The following is a 13,754-nucleotide window of genomic DNA, read 5'->3' as shown; positions in this document are numbered from 1 at the left end:
TCTCTGTAGCTGCCGATCCAAAGCTCGAATGTCCCCCGCCCTTGCTTGTGCGTTTTGCTTTTTGGCTCGAAAGAGACGCCCCGTAAGTTACCGATAGATTCCCGAAACGACCGGTCATAAATTTCCGGATCCAGAATTTTTCAGGAGAGTACCGTACGATTTGCAATTTAGACCGGAAAATGGGTACACTACTTAGTTCTGCGACGCGCGCATCAAAGCTGTGACGTGTGACGCCACAGACCGCGCCAGCGAGCCGTACGAGTTGAGCTCCTCGTCCACAGGGCGGTTGTGCATTTTGGCGGCGTAGTGGAAGTTGGACGTGGCGTTCTTGCGCGCTTTGGCCCGCGGCCGCTGGAACTTGGACGGAACTACGTTGTAGCCGCCCTCGAGCACCGACACGATGCGCCCGTCACAGCAACTGCACGGCAACAAGTAAGCAAACGGTTAGCAATTCACTGCAACTGGCATCAAACAGTGGGGACAATACGAACTCGTCGGCGACAGCTGCGACCTGCTCCGTGACCCAGCCGTAGTCGTCCTCGCTCAAGAAATAGTAGAAGTCGTCGGCGTGGCCGTCGAATCCGGCGGACAGCATGATGAGGTCCGGCCGGAACTTGGTCAGCGCCGGGATGAGCTTCTTGGTCACGGTGTCACGGAACGTCTTAGACGACTGCTCCATGAGCGACCGCTTCGCCTTGGACGTTAACTTCAACCGCTCGTCCAGATACTTGGGACCCAAAACCTTCAGCGGGAGGTTGATGATGTTCTTGCTGTTCTCGAGCTCCGGGGAGCAGCCGTGAGGACCCACACCTGAGCACGGGTAAAAATTGTCGTCGTCATATAGGTGGATCGATGCGAAAAATACGTTCTCCGGGTCCTTTTCGTCGCGCCAGGGTTTGTAGGAGGAGAACTGGACAGGAGCCCAGCTTGGTGGGAGGGGATAGTTCTGTTTGTGCGGAATCAAGTTGCGGATGACTTCCTCTGTGCCGTTGCCATGGTGGATATCGAAGTCTACGATGGCGACGCGCTGGATACTCACTCGCGTTCTCGATTCCAGCAACGAGTCCGACTTCAAGCTTCTGGCTGCAGGTGGGGTATAGTACGGAGCGCAGTAATTGCTCATCGCGTACGAGGCTCCGATGCACACGTTATTGATCAGGCAAAATCCGCACGTGCACATCTCGGGTCGGAGGTGGAAGCCCTCGCCTTCAACACATCCGTTAGGTCCCGCATGATGACCAGGAGGTCGTACAACAACAAAAGCATTTCTGTAACCAGTCACCACCGTCAGGGTTTCGACGTAAAATATGGAAATGTTGATAAGGCCTGGCTGACGTACTTTGTCTCGTTGTTGAGCACTTTATCGATAGCGTGGCACACCGCGCCGGCAGCCATACGAGCCGCCATGTAGCTGCTCTTTGAGATCGGCGAGTCCATATCGAAGCTTCCACCCGACGGTTGATCTTCTACTCCAAAACACTTATGTGCATGCTCGGTCTAACATCACATCCACAACACTGTCAATACATTTTCTGCGACGCCGCCACGGCAAACTGCTTACCTTGAGCCATTCGTCGTATGTGAGCTCATTGTCGCCACTTTTGCCGCTCTTCTTGTCGTACAGCGTTCCAACCAGGTACTCCTTGTTCTGGTCTGGAAGATTGCCACAGGCGCGCTCGAGGTGCTGGATGTACTCCATCGTGTGTACACGCAATATGTCGTTCAGTCGCGCCGGACGCAGCTCGTTCAGGTTGGCCCACTTGAGATCTTTGAACCGGTCTTTGTGCAGCACGCCTGCTGGGCCACCCAGCACGCACAGTCGCTGGCGGCTCTCCTGGTGCGAATCGTTGTGGTGATCGAGACATGTCGGCTGGTACACCAGCAACGTGCCGGCCGGCTCATTCTCGAGCTGATGCAGCAGATTGCTCGCGAGCTTCGCCAACGTCGAGCTCTTGCCACCTGTGGGCGTCGACAAGCAACCATCGCCCGCAAATGGATCGCGGCGAGCGAAGGGCTTTTTCATTGCCGGCACCGGCGACGGCTCTTGGCGCGCCCACGAATAGGGGGTTCCGTTCGGAGCATACCGTCCGCTTGCTGGCGAGGGCGCCGGACGTTTGCGGCGCACCTTCTCCTGAGTCATTGTGTTGAGCGGGATCGGCACCTTCACCTCGCGGACGTAGCTCGCATCGTCGTCCGACTCTTCCAGGAACTCCATCCTGTCCACCGCTGCCGGTGGACGAATTATAAGTGGGCGTCGTGGGCCGGCATGGGGTGCCTGATGTCCTGCAGGCCGCCCTCACTGACCTCTCCGTCCTCCTTGTCCTCGTCGATCACCGCTCTCCGTCCGTCGTCCACCTCCATGAGACTCACACTGGACATTTGGTGCAGCATGGGCTCGGATGTGACCTCCGCGGTGCTGTGGGAATGCACCACATAGTGCGGGCCGAAGCTGTTGTCCGTGCCGGTGCTGCCCGTGTCACTGCTGGAGCTGTCCGGACTCGTGCTCAGCAGCGAGATGACGGAGTTGTGCATGTCGAAGTGCCTGGCCGCCTCCTTCTCCTGCGGCGAGCGCATCATTGGCGGCGTGTGCAGCGACAGCAGCGTGCGCACGCCCAGGCGGTCGCTCTCGTTGTCCATGGGCGGCTCTGGCTCGTGTCTCTGGTTGTCACCGTCCTGTGCCGGGCTGCTGCACCACATGGACTTCTTGCCGCTGGCCTGCATCGACCTGGGTCTTTCTTTGTGGTCTGCTTGGGTCTTGGGTCTTGAGTCTTGAGTCTTGCGGCGGTCTTTGGAGAATGCCAGCCAGGCCAGCGCCGTCGGTCGGGCATCATTTCGCAGCAATGGCATTGGCGTACACAAACCGAACACAAAGTGCATCTTAACCCTCTGCAAGTCGATCGTGTCGAAGCATAGCAGGGCCAACTGTTTCGGCTACTGTAGAGTCGCGCATAGAAAGAGCGTGTAGACGACAGCGCGCGACGCTCGACGCTCGACATTGCCGTGCAGCGCGCTTCTCGTTGTAATGGCGCGCGTATGTCGATTACATACGAAAGTTGTGCCTCTTTTTCAGAGTGGTGCTGCTCGTGTGAGAAGTGAAGGCGGTGATCTCAGGTTTTACATCGTCGTTTGTACGTTTTCTGGCGGACAAAAGTGTCCATATGAGGTTAGGTACTGTAATGGTAATATTATGCACAAGCTCGTCATCAGCCGGACCCTTTGCCATGTACGTGTTGATACGATGTGTAGTATTTAACGTGCAGCCTCCCCGGCCTCTACATGTAGTTACACGGTTGTCTCCCCGGAGCATTACTTGCCGTCGTTCCTCTCTATCCTCCGCAGGCAGCGCCGTCGTGTCTACGGGATCTGTCTGTACAGCCGTCCTGCAGCTCTCAGGAGCGTCCTGTGATCTCCTCCTCTGAAAAGATGCACGAATGAGTTACACGGCATCCTTTACCGTGCGAAGCCGAGGAGCTTCACCCCCGCGCGCAATTTCCCGCAGCTCCTTCATCTTGGATGCGAAGAAGTTCAAGTCGATAAAGTACTGCTTCTTCGCCTGTGCCGCCATCGCCTCGCGCTCGCTTGGGGTCATGGCCAACACTTTTTCTACAGCCTCGCACACTTCGGGTCCATCCAGGTCGGCGGTAAAGCCCTCCACACCGTTTAAGCCGTGTTCTCCATTGTACTTCCCGCCAAGCATCTGCTCCGGAATCGCCCAGCGTGATACTGGAATCAGTACGCCAGACTTCGAGTTCAGAAACTCGTTCATCGGTGGTAAATCGGTCGATACGATAACCGCGCCGCTTGCCCTTGCCTGGTTGATGTAGTGGCCGTATCCCTCCTGCAAGCTCGTGCACATGAAGAAGGCCGACTCGGCAATCACCTTGCCGAAGTCGTCTGCGCTGGCGCGACCGAGGTGCAGCTTCACCTGGGAGCCTGGAATCTTGTCGCCGTAGAATTCCTTAATATTGCCATTGTACACGTCCTCTTGCATATACACGTGCAGCTGTGGGAAGCCTGGGCGCCCCAACCAGCAATTTAATACGGGCTTGGTTCCTTTCTGCACACTGGTGCCGACAGCATGAATAAACTGGACGTCGGACCAATTCTTCGGCTTGATCGAGTCTTTCCCTAGCCGAGCCCTTGCCAATGCCGCGACATCCGATGACGTATGCCTTGTGTAAAGCACTTTTGTTTGGCGCGGGTTGCCCTCCTGTTGATACCAGAGCCGCACCCGACGCGCGCAAATGGCCGTCTTGCAGAGTACCATATCTACTCCCCAGTAGTGCTCGGCCTTGAGCTCGTACATTTCAATGTTCGGCATGAGGTACAGTGGCTTCGACGCAGGCCAATCAGGCGAGTCTGGGATGCCATCCCAGTAGTGGTTGAAGAAAATCATCGGTGTCTTGGGGCATAAATCGTGGTACGAGAACGTCTTGCCCGTCTTCTTGTCCACGTACTTCATCTCGATCGCCCAGGCCGGCAACAACCGCGACTCCAAAACTGCATCAAAAATATTAAAAAAAAATCAGCATTAGCACCCAACAACACTCCAACTGCAAGAATCTTCAACAACGTACACTTGGTGTAGGCGATGGAGTCCTCACAGTACCCGTGGCCTCGGATGCCCAGCGGCAAGAAGATGTCCACGTCGGGGCACTGGCGCATCTTCTCGAGCAGATCCGGGTCGTCTCTGTCAATGAGCACGCTGGGCTTGGCCACCGCGCCGTTGAGTCCGTAGGTCCAGGGCACGACGCTGTCCTTGTACGTGAGGCAGGCCTCGTGCAGCAGACTGAGGTGCACCAGGTCCGTCTCGTCGACCTCCTTCGCCCAATTGGAGCGCAGGATCTCGTCCGGGTAGAACTCGTCGCCCTCCTCCAGCGCAGCGTTCAGGTAGCTGGGCGGCACGTCGTCGCTGCCGCGCAGCATGGACAGCTCCATCAGTAGCAGCAGCGCCGCCAGCCCCATGGTGCCCAGCAACATCTGCGTCTGCGTGGGCATGCGGCCGTGCCTGGCCTGCGCATTGTAGACCTTGTGGAACTCCTTCTTCGCCATCGCGACGTTGCGTTTAGCGGTGGCCGAGCTGGTCGATGCTGCACACCTACTGCTAGGTGGTCTCCGCCAGTGCGGCAGTTACAGGATAATGGTGTGCTGTAATGATAGAAGCATCGGGAAGAGTTTCTTCCTGCGGTTGGATAGATTCGTAACAGCTACGGAGCTGTCATTGCGGTACATAAATCGACCAATCCGCTTGAGCTGAGCGGTGCCGCGTGCGGATTGGTCGAAACGTGAAAAGATACGGTACATTGTGCCACTATACGGTACAGTCATCGGAATGTTTTTCGAGACAAGATTCCCTGCTACAGTATTTGTATTATACAATAATATCTGCACGGTTCCTTTGAGTCTTCATGGAGGCATTGCAGCCACCCGTTGCTTGATCGTAGCACCGCAGAAACCAAGAGGTGAGCGATTTAGCCTAGGTCAAACACTTTGCGTTGAGGAGCGTTTGATAAGATTAAAAAATTAATCCATGACGGTAACGACTGAAAGCTCGTTGCAACGAGCTTTGTGTCGTCATCACGCAGAAATAACCCACGCCACAGGCGCGCCTCCTCCTTGTGCGTCTGAAGATTCTTCAGCGAGGAAGGGTTCCCTTTAGGAACATGATCACCACGACTTTTCCTGCCGCCGGGCGACTTATTTGATTTTATTTTTCTTTGCGTAACACTGGGTACGTATCACAAACGAATTCAGGGGGCTTCTGAAGATGCTGAAGGAAAACAAATACCTGGAGTACCTCAAGGTTGTTGCCCTTCCTGACTAGGAATACCGGTGACATTTAGGCGCCACCATCTCGAGCCGATCTGGCGCAAAATGAACGCGTTACCATTGGTGAGATAACTCGCGTTCCTCAGTACTTGTAGGTCATCAGCAGACTGACAGGACGACAAGACAGCGATCGTCGAGCACGACGTGCAAAGTCTTATGACCAGCCCAAAACCCCAAAATCGATGAATGGAAAATACCGTAAGTTAAGCAAAAAAAACTTACACATGGCTACACTGCGCTAATCGCGAATCGCGATACCCGTGAGTGCGGGTATTCAATTATCGTGTTCCAGAATCCGAAAAATAGCAAATGTATTTGAATACTAAAACCTGCAAATTAATCCTTCCAATCCACTCGAAGAACAAAACTCGACGCGAACATGACGCTGGATGTGGCAGTGAAGGTGCCGCCCTCTCCGGGCCCAGACGCGCCCCTGGACGCCGTCGCGCTCGTGCTGTTGCACCACGACGACCACTTCCGTCTGCTCGAGCGGTCTCTGCGCGATTTCCAGCGTCTGGAGCGTCAGCTGCAGCAAGAATCGGGTTCCAAGACCTCCGCCACCCTCCCAGCTATTACCGCCGCTATTGAAGCGTATTGCGACGTCAAACCGAGCTTTTATCCGCCAGAACAGCAAGCAGCTAGGCTTGCAATCGCTCTGGAGGATTATTTGCGCGAATTAGCGGCCAATTCGCAGCTTTTGGCGAGTTCTCTGGCTCTTAAATCGTTCCTCCATGGGAATGTGTTATCGACGCATGCGACGATGGGACCGAGCTACAGAGACGCAGTGGACGCTGCAATTGAAGCTGGTGATGAGGAGAAGGCAGAGTTGATGCAAGAGCGGGTGGCTGCAGGCTGCTCGGTGGAGCACCAGGTGACTGTGAGTGCGGCGGGAGATGGAGACAAGCAGCTTGTGCTGTGGAAATTCGCCTCTCAAGGAACGGGATTGGTGTTTAGTGCTCAGTTCTCAAGCGGTGAAGAGGGTGAAAGTGGGGAGGTCGATCCGTACAGTGTCAGTAGCAATGATGCTGGATCTGGTGTTCAAGGGGAAGAGGGGGAGATGGAGGTGGTGCACTACCGGACGGACTGTGACTTCTCTGCTGATGAGGGCGATGAGAGCGTCGTATACGGCCACTTTGTGACTGATAAGGCGGGCATACTGACGCTGCAATGGGAAAATGTGGACATGAGCAGTATCGTGTCAAAGCCACTGAAGTTTCAGGCGAAGGTGGTGCCGTTGAAAGCTGCTGTGAAAGTCCTGGAGGTTGCGGGCGGGCTGAATGCTGTTGACACGAGCGAGTGGTTGCGTCACCACGTGTCAGCGTCGGGGATCACGGTGGTAGAGGATCTAATGGGATGGGAACGTGTCGAAAGCGAAGGTGGTTTCGGTGACAGCTCGTACGACGACAACTTAGCAGGTGAAGGTCCTGAAAAGGATTCTCAGATTCAGTCGGCGGTGTTGGAAGAGCGCATCCTTGAGCTCGAAGCGCAGGTGGTAAGTGATGTGCAATATTAACTGGGTATCCACGACTTCAAACCTGATTAACTTTGACTTGTACGTGTATTGTGCTGCTGTACAACAGACTCGTCTAGAAGAAAATCTTGTTGACACCAAGAAAGAACTGAAGAGCGCGCTGGACCGCGTACAAATCGCAGAAGAGATCTACAAGGCCAATTTAGAGACGATCACGCAGCTCGAATGCGCTTCCTCCGTGCCGAAGGCGTCGAGGACCACAGGCAACACGGAAGACACCTCGGCACCGCCCGCTGCGACACCGAGCACGCAGCCGGAGGGAACACCTTCGAGCGAGCTGGAGCGCGTGCAGAGACTATGCGCCGGCTTCCAAGAGCAGTGCCTTTGGCGGTCTGTGGAGAACATGGAGCTCGAGGCTCAGCTGGCTGCGTCACAAGTCGAAGCAGCGTCGTGGCGCGAGAAGCACGCTGATGAGGCCGCGCAGCTCAAGGCGCTGGAGCTGCAGAACCGCACGCTGCGCACGCACAAGAAGATGTTGGTGCAAGAGGTGAAACGATTACAGCCGTACTCCCAGGTGAATCTGGCGGCGCTCGTGCAGGAAGCACAGGAGGCACGCATGGTGCAGCGCAGTCTGCAAGCCAAGTTGGACTCGCACGAGCAATTGGGCGCCGCCGCTGCTGGAAGTGCAGGCGACACGGGCCCTGCCGACTTTGTGCTCGTCGAAGCCGCGCAGGGTGAACCGTAAGATCGGGTAGCGATAAAAGGCACCGAGTGCTGTCCATGCATTGATGACACTTGTGGTACTTGTCCATGTTGAAGCCGTCCCGGTTAATTCCCGCTCGTGTACACTGGACGGGCCACCTCCTTGTCATCATCAATGTCCTTCAGGAGCCAACTTCCGTCGCGCAGCGCGGCCATCCGCCCCATCCTCCGTCCAATCAGTACCATCATCCGTCCTGATTCTCTCCTAAAATTAACCATAACCCAGTGCATCAGTATCCTGCGTCCATACATATCAGCCGATACCGTCCATAATCCACTGAAATAGCCTCCAAACACCCCATCTTTTTTGGTTCAGCCGCGGAGGGGCATCAGTCTCCATTATCCCACGAGCAGCCGAGTCGCGCGCTGCGCTGCGTGCGTCCCCGGCCTCCAGTCACGGTGTTCCTCCACTTCCGCGGCCGACGGCAGGCGCCGTCCAGGAGCATGGAGCTGGGCGTGGCGGAGCTGGCGCTGGCCCTGCTGGGCGCCACGCTGCTGGCGCTGCTCGCGCTCTGGCTGTACCGCATGGTGCAGTACCGCAAGGCCGTGCGCCGCTCGCAGGCGCGCTGGCTGGACTACGAGCCGGCGCCCGTGCTCACGGAGGACGAGCTGGGGCTCAACTGGCCCAGCCTCAAGCCCATCCTGCTCTCCCCCATTCCGGAGGAGCGTCTCGAGAGCGGCCGGGTACTAAGCAGCAGCCGAATGAATTCATTAAGTTTGAGAGGCTGACGTTGTGTGTGTGGCTGCTTGTGTGGCTATCCAGGAGTCGGAGAACGACTCGATGCTGTCGGTGCGCAGGGACTCGATGCGGCTCAGTGCCATCTCCGTCATCGCCTGTGAGTTGAGGCTGGAAGATGAGAAACTGAAGGGAGTGGAGGCTCATTGTTTTTTTTTTTGTGCAGACGGGAGCTTCGATCAGCCGGTGGCCAAGACCGCCAAGGTGTAGCGGAGCTGGGTCGGGATGAGGTGTTGATCAGTGGTGCTTGCTGCCTCTGCTCGTGGCCGCCTGCTTCGTCGGAAGGCGGCGGCTGGACCGAGCGGGGAGCAGGTCGGGCAGTTGAGTTCCTCACTTGGAAGTAGAGTGAAGGTGCGGCTGCCTGGTGGCGGCGCCCGAGTATTATTCTGTATGTGCTAGTGTGGATTAGAGCGGAGATTTACAGCAGCGAAAAGTGTTCCGAGAGAAGACTACAAGACGAACGGCAGTGACGGTAGCAAGAGCTTCAGAGACTCACGGCGTTTGGCTCGCTCTGCACGCAGACGCGGGCGAGCGCGAACCACGCAACGTATTTATTAAATTGCAGCGAGCACGCCTGCCTGTCATTCTCCCGCCTTGCTCACGATTGACTCACTCGCCTGAGTTGTGATTCCTTCCTGCCTCTCGTTGAACTTGGTGAAAAGCGCCTGTGATATGCGCTGCTGACAAGCAAGTGAATGGTCAAGGCGGACGTACAGATCAAATGCCGCTTGTTCGCTGGTACTGTATCGTGTGTTAGGCGGCGTGCTGTCCTAATAAAAAAGCTACTATGGTCGTCCAGACTTCCTTGTGCATGCATCGTGGTCTGGTCATGTCTAGTCTAATCTAGCGAGTTCACGGGGGCTGGCGGGCCTCGCGGCTGCTTCGGCTCGACCTGCTCGCCCGAGACGTGATCCTCCTCGGTCGCGTTCTGTGCGTGAGACCTCCGTAAACGGTAGTATTGCGCTGCGTCGTCCTCCCTCTTGATTCGTGGGGCCCTGGTGTCGGGTGCAGCCATCGGCGTCATGAACCGGTTGGCCTCGAACAGGAACTGGTTCAGGTCCACTGCCTTGGTCACGTACTCGAACACGTCGCGCGTGGCGTCGTCCATCTCCTCGATGTCGAATCCCGTGCGCAGCGGCTTCTTCTCCGCGGGATCGATTGCAGGCTCGAACACGTTGTACGAACCGTCCGGGTGGAAGATGTACTTGAGCTCTTCAGTGCGCACACCCTTGCTCATACCGTTGAACGGGTTGCACATAACGACGCGTCGTTCCTGCGGGCTTTCCCGAGCTTCTGCTGCCAGGGCCTCCGCTTCGGAGTCCTTGACTTCCGCATCATTATCCTTCACGGTCTCGGCTGCTAGAGCTTGAGCTTGTGCCTCCGGCTGGACGCGTCGGCGTTTCATCGAGTGACCGTATCCGTGTTGGTAGAGTGGTTCCTCAGGTGTGACGCCCAGGATGTCTGCAATCGTAGCCATGAGGTCAGACTGCATGGTCAGCTGGTTCACAACAGTGCCCTTGTCTTCCTCGCGAAGGAAGTCGTCGGCAAGCAGGAGGAACGGCACTCTGGACGCCTCATCCCACACACCCGAGTCTGCGATGGACGGGTTGTTGTCGTGCTCCAGACGTCCGTAACCGTGGTCGCCCTCGATGATCACGATCGTGTTCTTCATCAGGCCCTTGGCGCGCAGTGCTGCAATGAAGTCGCCCAGCATCTCGTCGGAAAAGTACATCGAGTCCAGGTATTTCTTGTTATACCGCGTATATAGCCCCGAGAGGTCCGGCACGTCGTAGAAATCCGGCAGCGCCCACGGATTGTGGCTCGTAATACTGTACATGTCGATGAAGTACGGCGTCTGCAGTCCTTCCCAACCAGGAAGCGGTGGCTTCGTCGGCGTGTTCGCCATCGTCGTGGAAGACTCTGCAGTCGAGGTCGTCGAAGCAGATAGTCCACTCTTACTGGAGCGAGTGGCATGGTAGTGCCTTCCCTTTGCTGCAGCCTCTGGAACTGTCAACGTATTCTCGAGGTCAGTCACGTTAGCGGATGCCTCATTCTTAGTGGAAGCATCCTCAGAGGCTCCAACCATAACCGACGCGTCAGAGGAATTCACACTGGCGTTGTGAGCCGACTCGATGGCGTACAGCAGCATTTCGAACGACAGGTGGTCGTGCATGCCCCAGGAAAAATGGTCGTCCGGTGTGTTCTTGTAGTTACGCGTCTCGTGAAGCATCTTGCGGATCTTGCGGTCGTCCACAAGCTTGTCGAAACCATTTTTCAGCAGGAATTTGTCCCAGTACTCCCATGTGAGATCAACAGCACTCCAGAAGAGGTTGAAGTAACCGCGCTCCTTCAAAAAGTGTGGTAATCCACGCACATTGAGCGTCGTGCTGTACTGCTTGAGCGCGGTGGTTTCCGTGCACGACGGTAGCATGCCAAAAAGGGTCGTCAGCAACGTGCGCGTGGTCTGCACGCATTGTGTGTAGTGCTTGCTGTATAAAACACCCGTCTTTGCAAGCTCGTCGAAGTGAGGCGTAGCGCTCTTGCCTGTCGTCTCTTTCTTGGCAGCGCCGCCGAGCACGCCGACGTCCAGATGCCTCCAGGACTCCATGTTAAGCACAATGATATTCGGCTGCACTTTGGCGGGCTTCTCTGAATTTGCTTCAGCACTTGCGTCAGTTGTGGCGTTCTCTGCAACCTCAGGCGCTGCGGTCTCGGGTGCAGTCACGTTCATGTTAAGCTCAAAAACGTTGTCGCCTTCGTATCCTGTTGTCTTGCGCCACAGCAACGCGCAGTGGTCATCGTTTCCAAGCTTGTCCAGTTCGTACTTCTCGGATACACCCAGCGTCGACCGGAGTGCACTGCTCGCAGCAGTGCAGTTAATCTCCTCTCGGTGGATTGTCGTGGGTCGGTAGAAGAACTGCTCCGCCTGCAGAGTAAACATGGCGTTGTTCATGAGCTTCATATCCACGCCGCCCTTGCCATCAACCAGCAGCGACGCCGAAAGCGCGACTGCAGTCATCATGACACTGGCAAGGATGCATCTAGCCAGTACTGTCAGTGGCCCGGACTTGGTGTACGCGCCGTATCCTGTTGAGCAAAGTGACGAGCTCGAGGCGAACGCCGTGGCGTAACCGGAAGAGCACCCACCTGCGCCTGCACCTGGCAAGTAGCTGTGTCCCTGGCTGCTGCGTCTCCGTGCGCGGATCGGCTTTCCGGCGCGGTTCCAGTACGACGCGAACAGGTCCGACATGTACGAGCCCGAGTTCGTCGACACCGACGAGTTCATCGAGTCCTTCCGTGCACTGTACCGCCGGTCGAAGCAGCAGCAGAGCGCGCTGGGCAGCCGGAGGAAGTCTGACGCGAGTGGCAACCTGCCCGTGTAGAACCCGTAGGTGAGCGCTGCTATCAGCGCCAAGTAGACGGCCCAGGAGCCCACCACCGTCCGGGTCATCACCTCCTCGTCCGTGAGCGAGGCCGTGAACTGCTTCATGTAATTAAAGAAAATGTTGACGAACGCGCGGTTTAGCCGCGGGTGCATCGTCACTTGTAGGCAAAAATCCGCCACGCTGGCGATGGTGGCCACCACGAGGATAAGTTGCAATAGTGTTAAAATCACCAGCGAGTGCAACGCCCTCTGTGTTCTTGCCACGAGCGCCGGTCGATTTGCCGCTGCACCTAAACTCAGCAATGTTCGGTGGTTGGTGGCCACACCTGAGGCCAGCGCCTCCATGCCTTCGTCCCGCAAGTCGTACTCGTTCGCCAGCACCGGCATGTAAACCGGTAAAAACCTCGCGCTGTTGCCGCGTTCCCTTAAAAAGCCGCTGTTAGGGAAACTCCGTGCGTTGTTTGCCGCAACAACCCCTTGTGGTGTGAAATTGTCCGCGTCGAATAAAACCTTAACCAGGCAAATGCAAGTCGAGGCCTGCAAGAAGATTGCGACATCCTGCAACAGCCCGGCAACAAGCCCCTGCACGATTTTCGGCGCGCTGAAGCGGTGCACGAAGCGCGCAAAGTTTAGCACCCGCCCGAGCACCGGCAGCCCGAGGAAGGCGTACACGAGCGCGGCGAGCCACATGGTCTGGTACACGCGCTGCGACTCGAGCAGCACGCTGCGCCCCCTCCACCAGCGGCGCGTGCGGCCCAGCAACGACGGGTCTGCGTCGAAGCCCATGGGTTTAACACCTCGCGTGACGTCGTCCAGCTCCCGCGTGGGCGAGAGGCCGCGGTTGCGGCGGTAGATCATGGGCATGGTCTTGTATTGTGGTGTGTTGCCGCGGTTTGCAGGAGATGAGTGAGACACTTTCTTGGCGGGCTGGGGTTCCTCTCTCTCACTTGTTGCTTTTGCCTTGCCCTTGCCGTTGCCTTGCCTTGTGCTGCGGCGGTTAAGTGAAGTCGACTCCGCGGTTTTTGATGCGATGGAGGGAGGAGAGAGAGGGATATGTATTTCCGGCGTCGCCCCGTAACGCGCTGATCACCAACAATCGCCCAGAGAGAGATAGAGCGCTGACTGGGGGCGAGCCTTCCTTCCTTCCTGCCTGCCTGCCTGCCTTCCTACCTGCGCCGACAAGCGGTCCTCGGCGGTATTGCTGTTGTGTGTCCGTGCCAAGACCTCCCTTGGGATAAAGCGTTACCGGCTGGCGGTATAGTGGGGCGCTGTGTGGACTGGCGAAGCGAGTTTGGCCAGGAAAGGACAGAGCGCTGGCGCGCCCGACTGAACGGGCGCAGCAGTGACTGGCTCGCGCACCCGACGGGACGTTTTCTGCCGGATTGTACACCGGATTTTGCTGTGGCGGCGGTGCCGCCAGCACTGCACTGCGTGCACTCTGGGTATGCATCATGTATTACATGGCTACAGCTACGAAGGACGTGGTTGAACCCGACCGTACGTGCGTGCATTCTAGGTTCAAGCGCGAAGGACTTCGGTGGGCTGGAAAGCGCAATTGCAACCGCCAGGAA

General features: G+C 56.9%; 7 protein-coding genes across 7 annotated transcripts; 2 read left to right on the top strand and 5 right to left on the bottom strand.

Moving 5' to 3' along the window:
- Positions 1-192: 192 nt before the first annotated feature.
- IUM83_19693 (putative histone deacetylase) lies at positions 193-2,215 on the bottom strand (the record flags this gene model as incomplete). The annotated part of the gene is made up of 4 exons (XM_067944755.1): positions 193-418; positions 492-1,268; positions 1,340-1,497; positions 1,562-2,215. 4 exons carry the CDS (start codon positions 2,213-2,215, stop codon positions 193-195), a joined length of 1,815 nt encoding a protein of 604 aa, XP_067785537.1.
- A 26-nt stretch (positions 2,216-2,241) lies between these two features.
- On the bottom strand, positions 2,242-2,721 carry IUM83_19692 (putative histone deacetylase; the record flags this gene model as incomplete). Its single annotated transcript, XM_067944754.1, has 1 exon — positions 2,242-2,721. One exon carries the CDS (start codon positions 2,719-2,721, stop codon positions 2,242-2,244), a length of 480 nt encoding a protein of 159 aa, XP_067785538.1.
- A 715-nt stretch (positions 2,722-3,436) lies between these two features.
- IUM83_19691 (homeobox and AraC-type helix-turn-helix domain-containing protein) lies at positions 3,437-5,052 on the bottom strand (the record flags this gene model as incomplete). Its single annotated transcript, XM_067944753.1, has 2 exons — positions 3,437-4,500; positions 4,578-5,052. 2 exons carry the CDS (start codon positions 5,050-5,052, stop codon positions 3,437-3,439), a joined length of 1,539 nt encoding a protein of 512 aa, XP_067785536.1.
- A 1,156-nt stretch (positions 5,053-6,208) lies between these two features.
- Positions 6,209-8,045, top strand: IUM83_19690 (Phox homologous domain; the record flags this gene model as incomplete). The annotated part of the gene is made up of 2 exons (XM_067944752.1): positions 6,209-7,321; positions 7,410-8,045. 2 exons carry the CDS (start codon positions 6,209-6,211, stop codon positions 8,043-8,045), a joined length of 1,749 nt encoding a protein of 582 aa, XP_067785533.1.
- Positions 8,046-8,506: 461 nt separating this feature from the next.
- IUM83_19689 (Carboxyvinyl-carboxyphosphonate phosphorylmutase) lies at positions 8,507-9,008 on the top strand (the record flags this gene model as incomplete). The annotated part of the gene is made up of 3 exons (XM_067944751.1): positions 8,507-8,746; positions 8,826-8,898; positions 8,965-9,008. 3 exons carry the CDS (start codon positions 8,507-8,509, stop codon positions 9,006-9,008), a joined length of 357 nt encoding a protein of 118 aa, XP_067785528.1.
- Positions 9,009-9,636: 628 nt separating this feature from the next.
- On the bottom strand, positions 9,637-10,704 carry IUM83_19688 (sulfatase-like protein; the record flags this gene model as incomplete). The annotated part of the gene is made up of 1 exon (XM_067944750.1): positions 9,637-10,704. The coding sequence occupies one exon, from the start codon at positions 10,702-10,704 to the stop codon at positions 9,637-9,639; it is 1,068 nt and encodes a 355-aa protein (XP_067785527.1).
- Positions 10,705-10,867: 163 nt separating this feature from the next.
- IUM83_19687 (sulfatase-like protein) lies at positions 10,868-13,047 on the bottom strand (the record flags this gene model as incomplete). Its single annotated transcript, XM_067944749.1, has 2 exons — positions 10,868-10,874; positions 10,943-13,047. The coding sequence occupies 2 exons, from the start codon at positions 13,045-13,047 to the stop codon at positions 10,868-10,870; spliced, it is 2,112 nt and encodes a 703-aa protein (XP_067785513.1).
- Between the last annotated feature and the right edge of the window lie 707 nt (positions 13,048-13,754).

Source organism: Phytophthora cinnamomi, assembly GCF_018691715.1.
Source record: "Phytophthora cinnamomi strain GKB4 chromosome Unknown Contig78, whole genome shotgun sequence".
Taxonomy (NCBI): Eukaryota; Oomycota; class Peronosporomycetes; order Peronosporales; family Peronosporaceae; genus Phytophthora; species Phytophthora cinnamomi.
The sequence above is the reverse complement of the archived record's forward strand: the minus strand, read 5'-3'. Positions and strand labels throughout refer to the sequence as shown.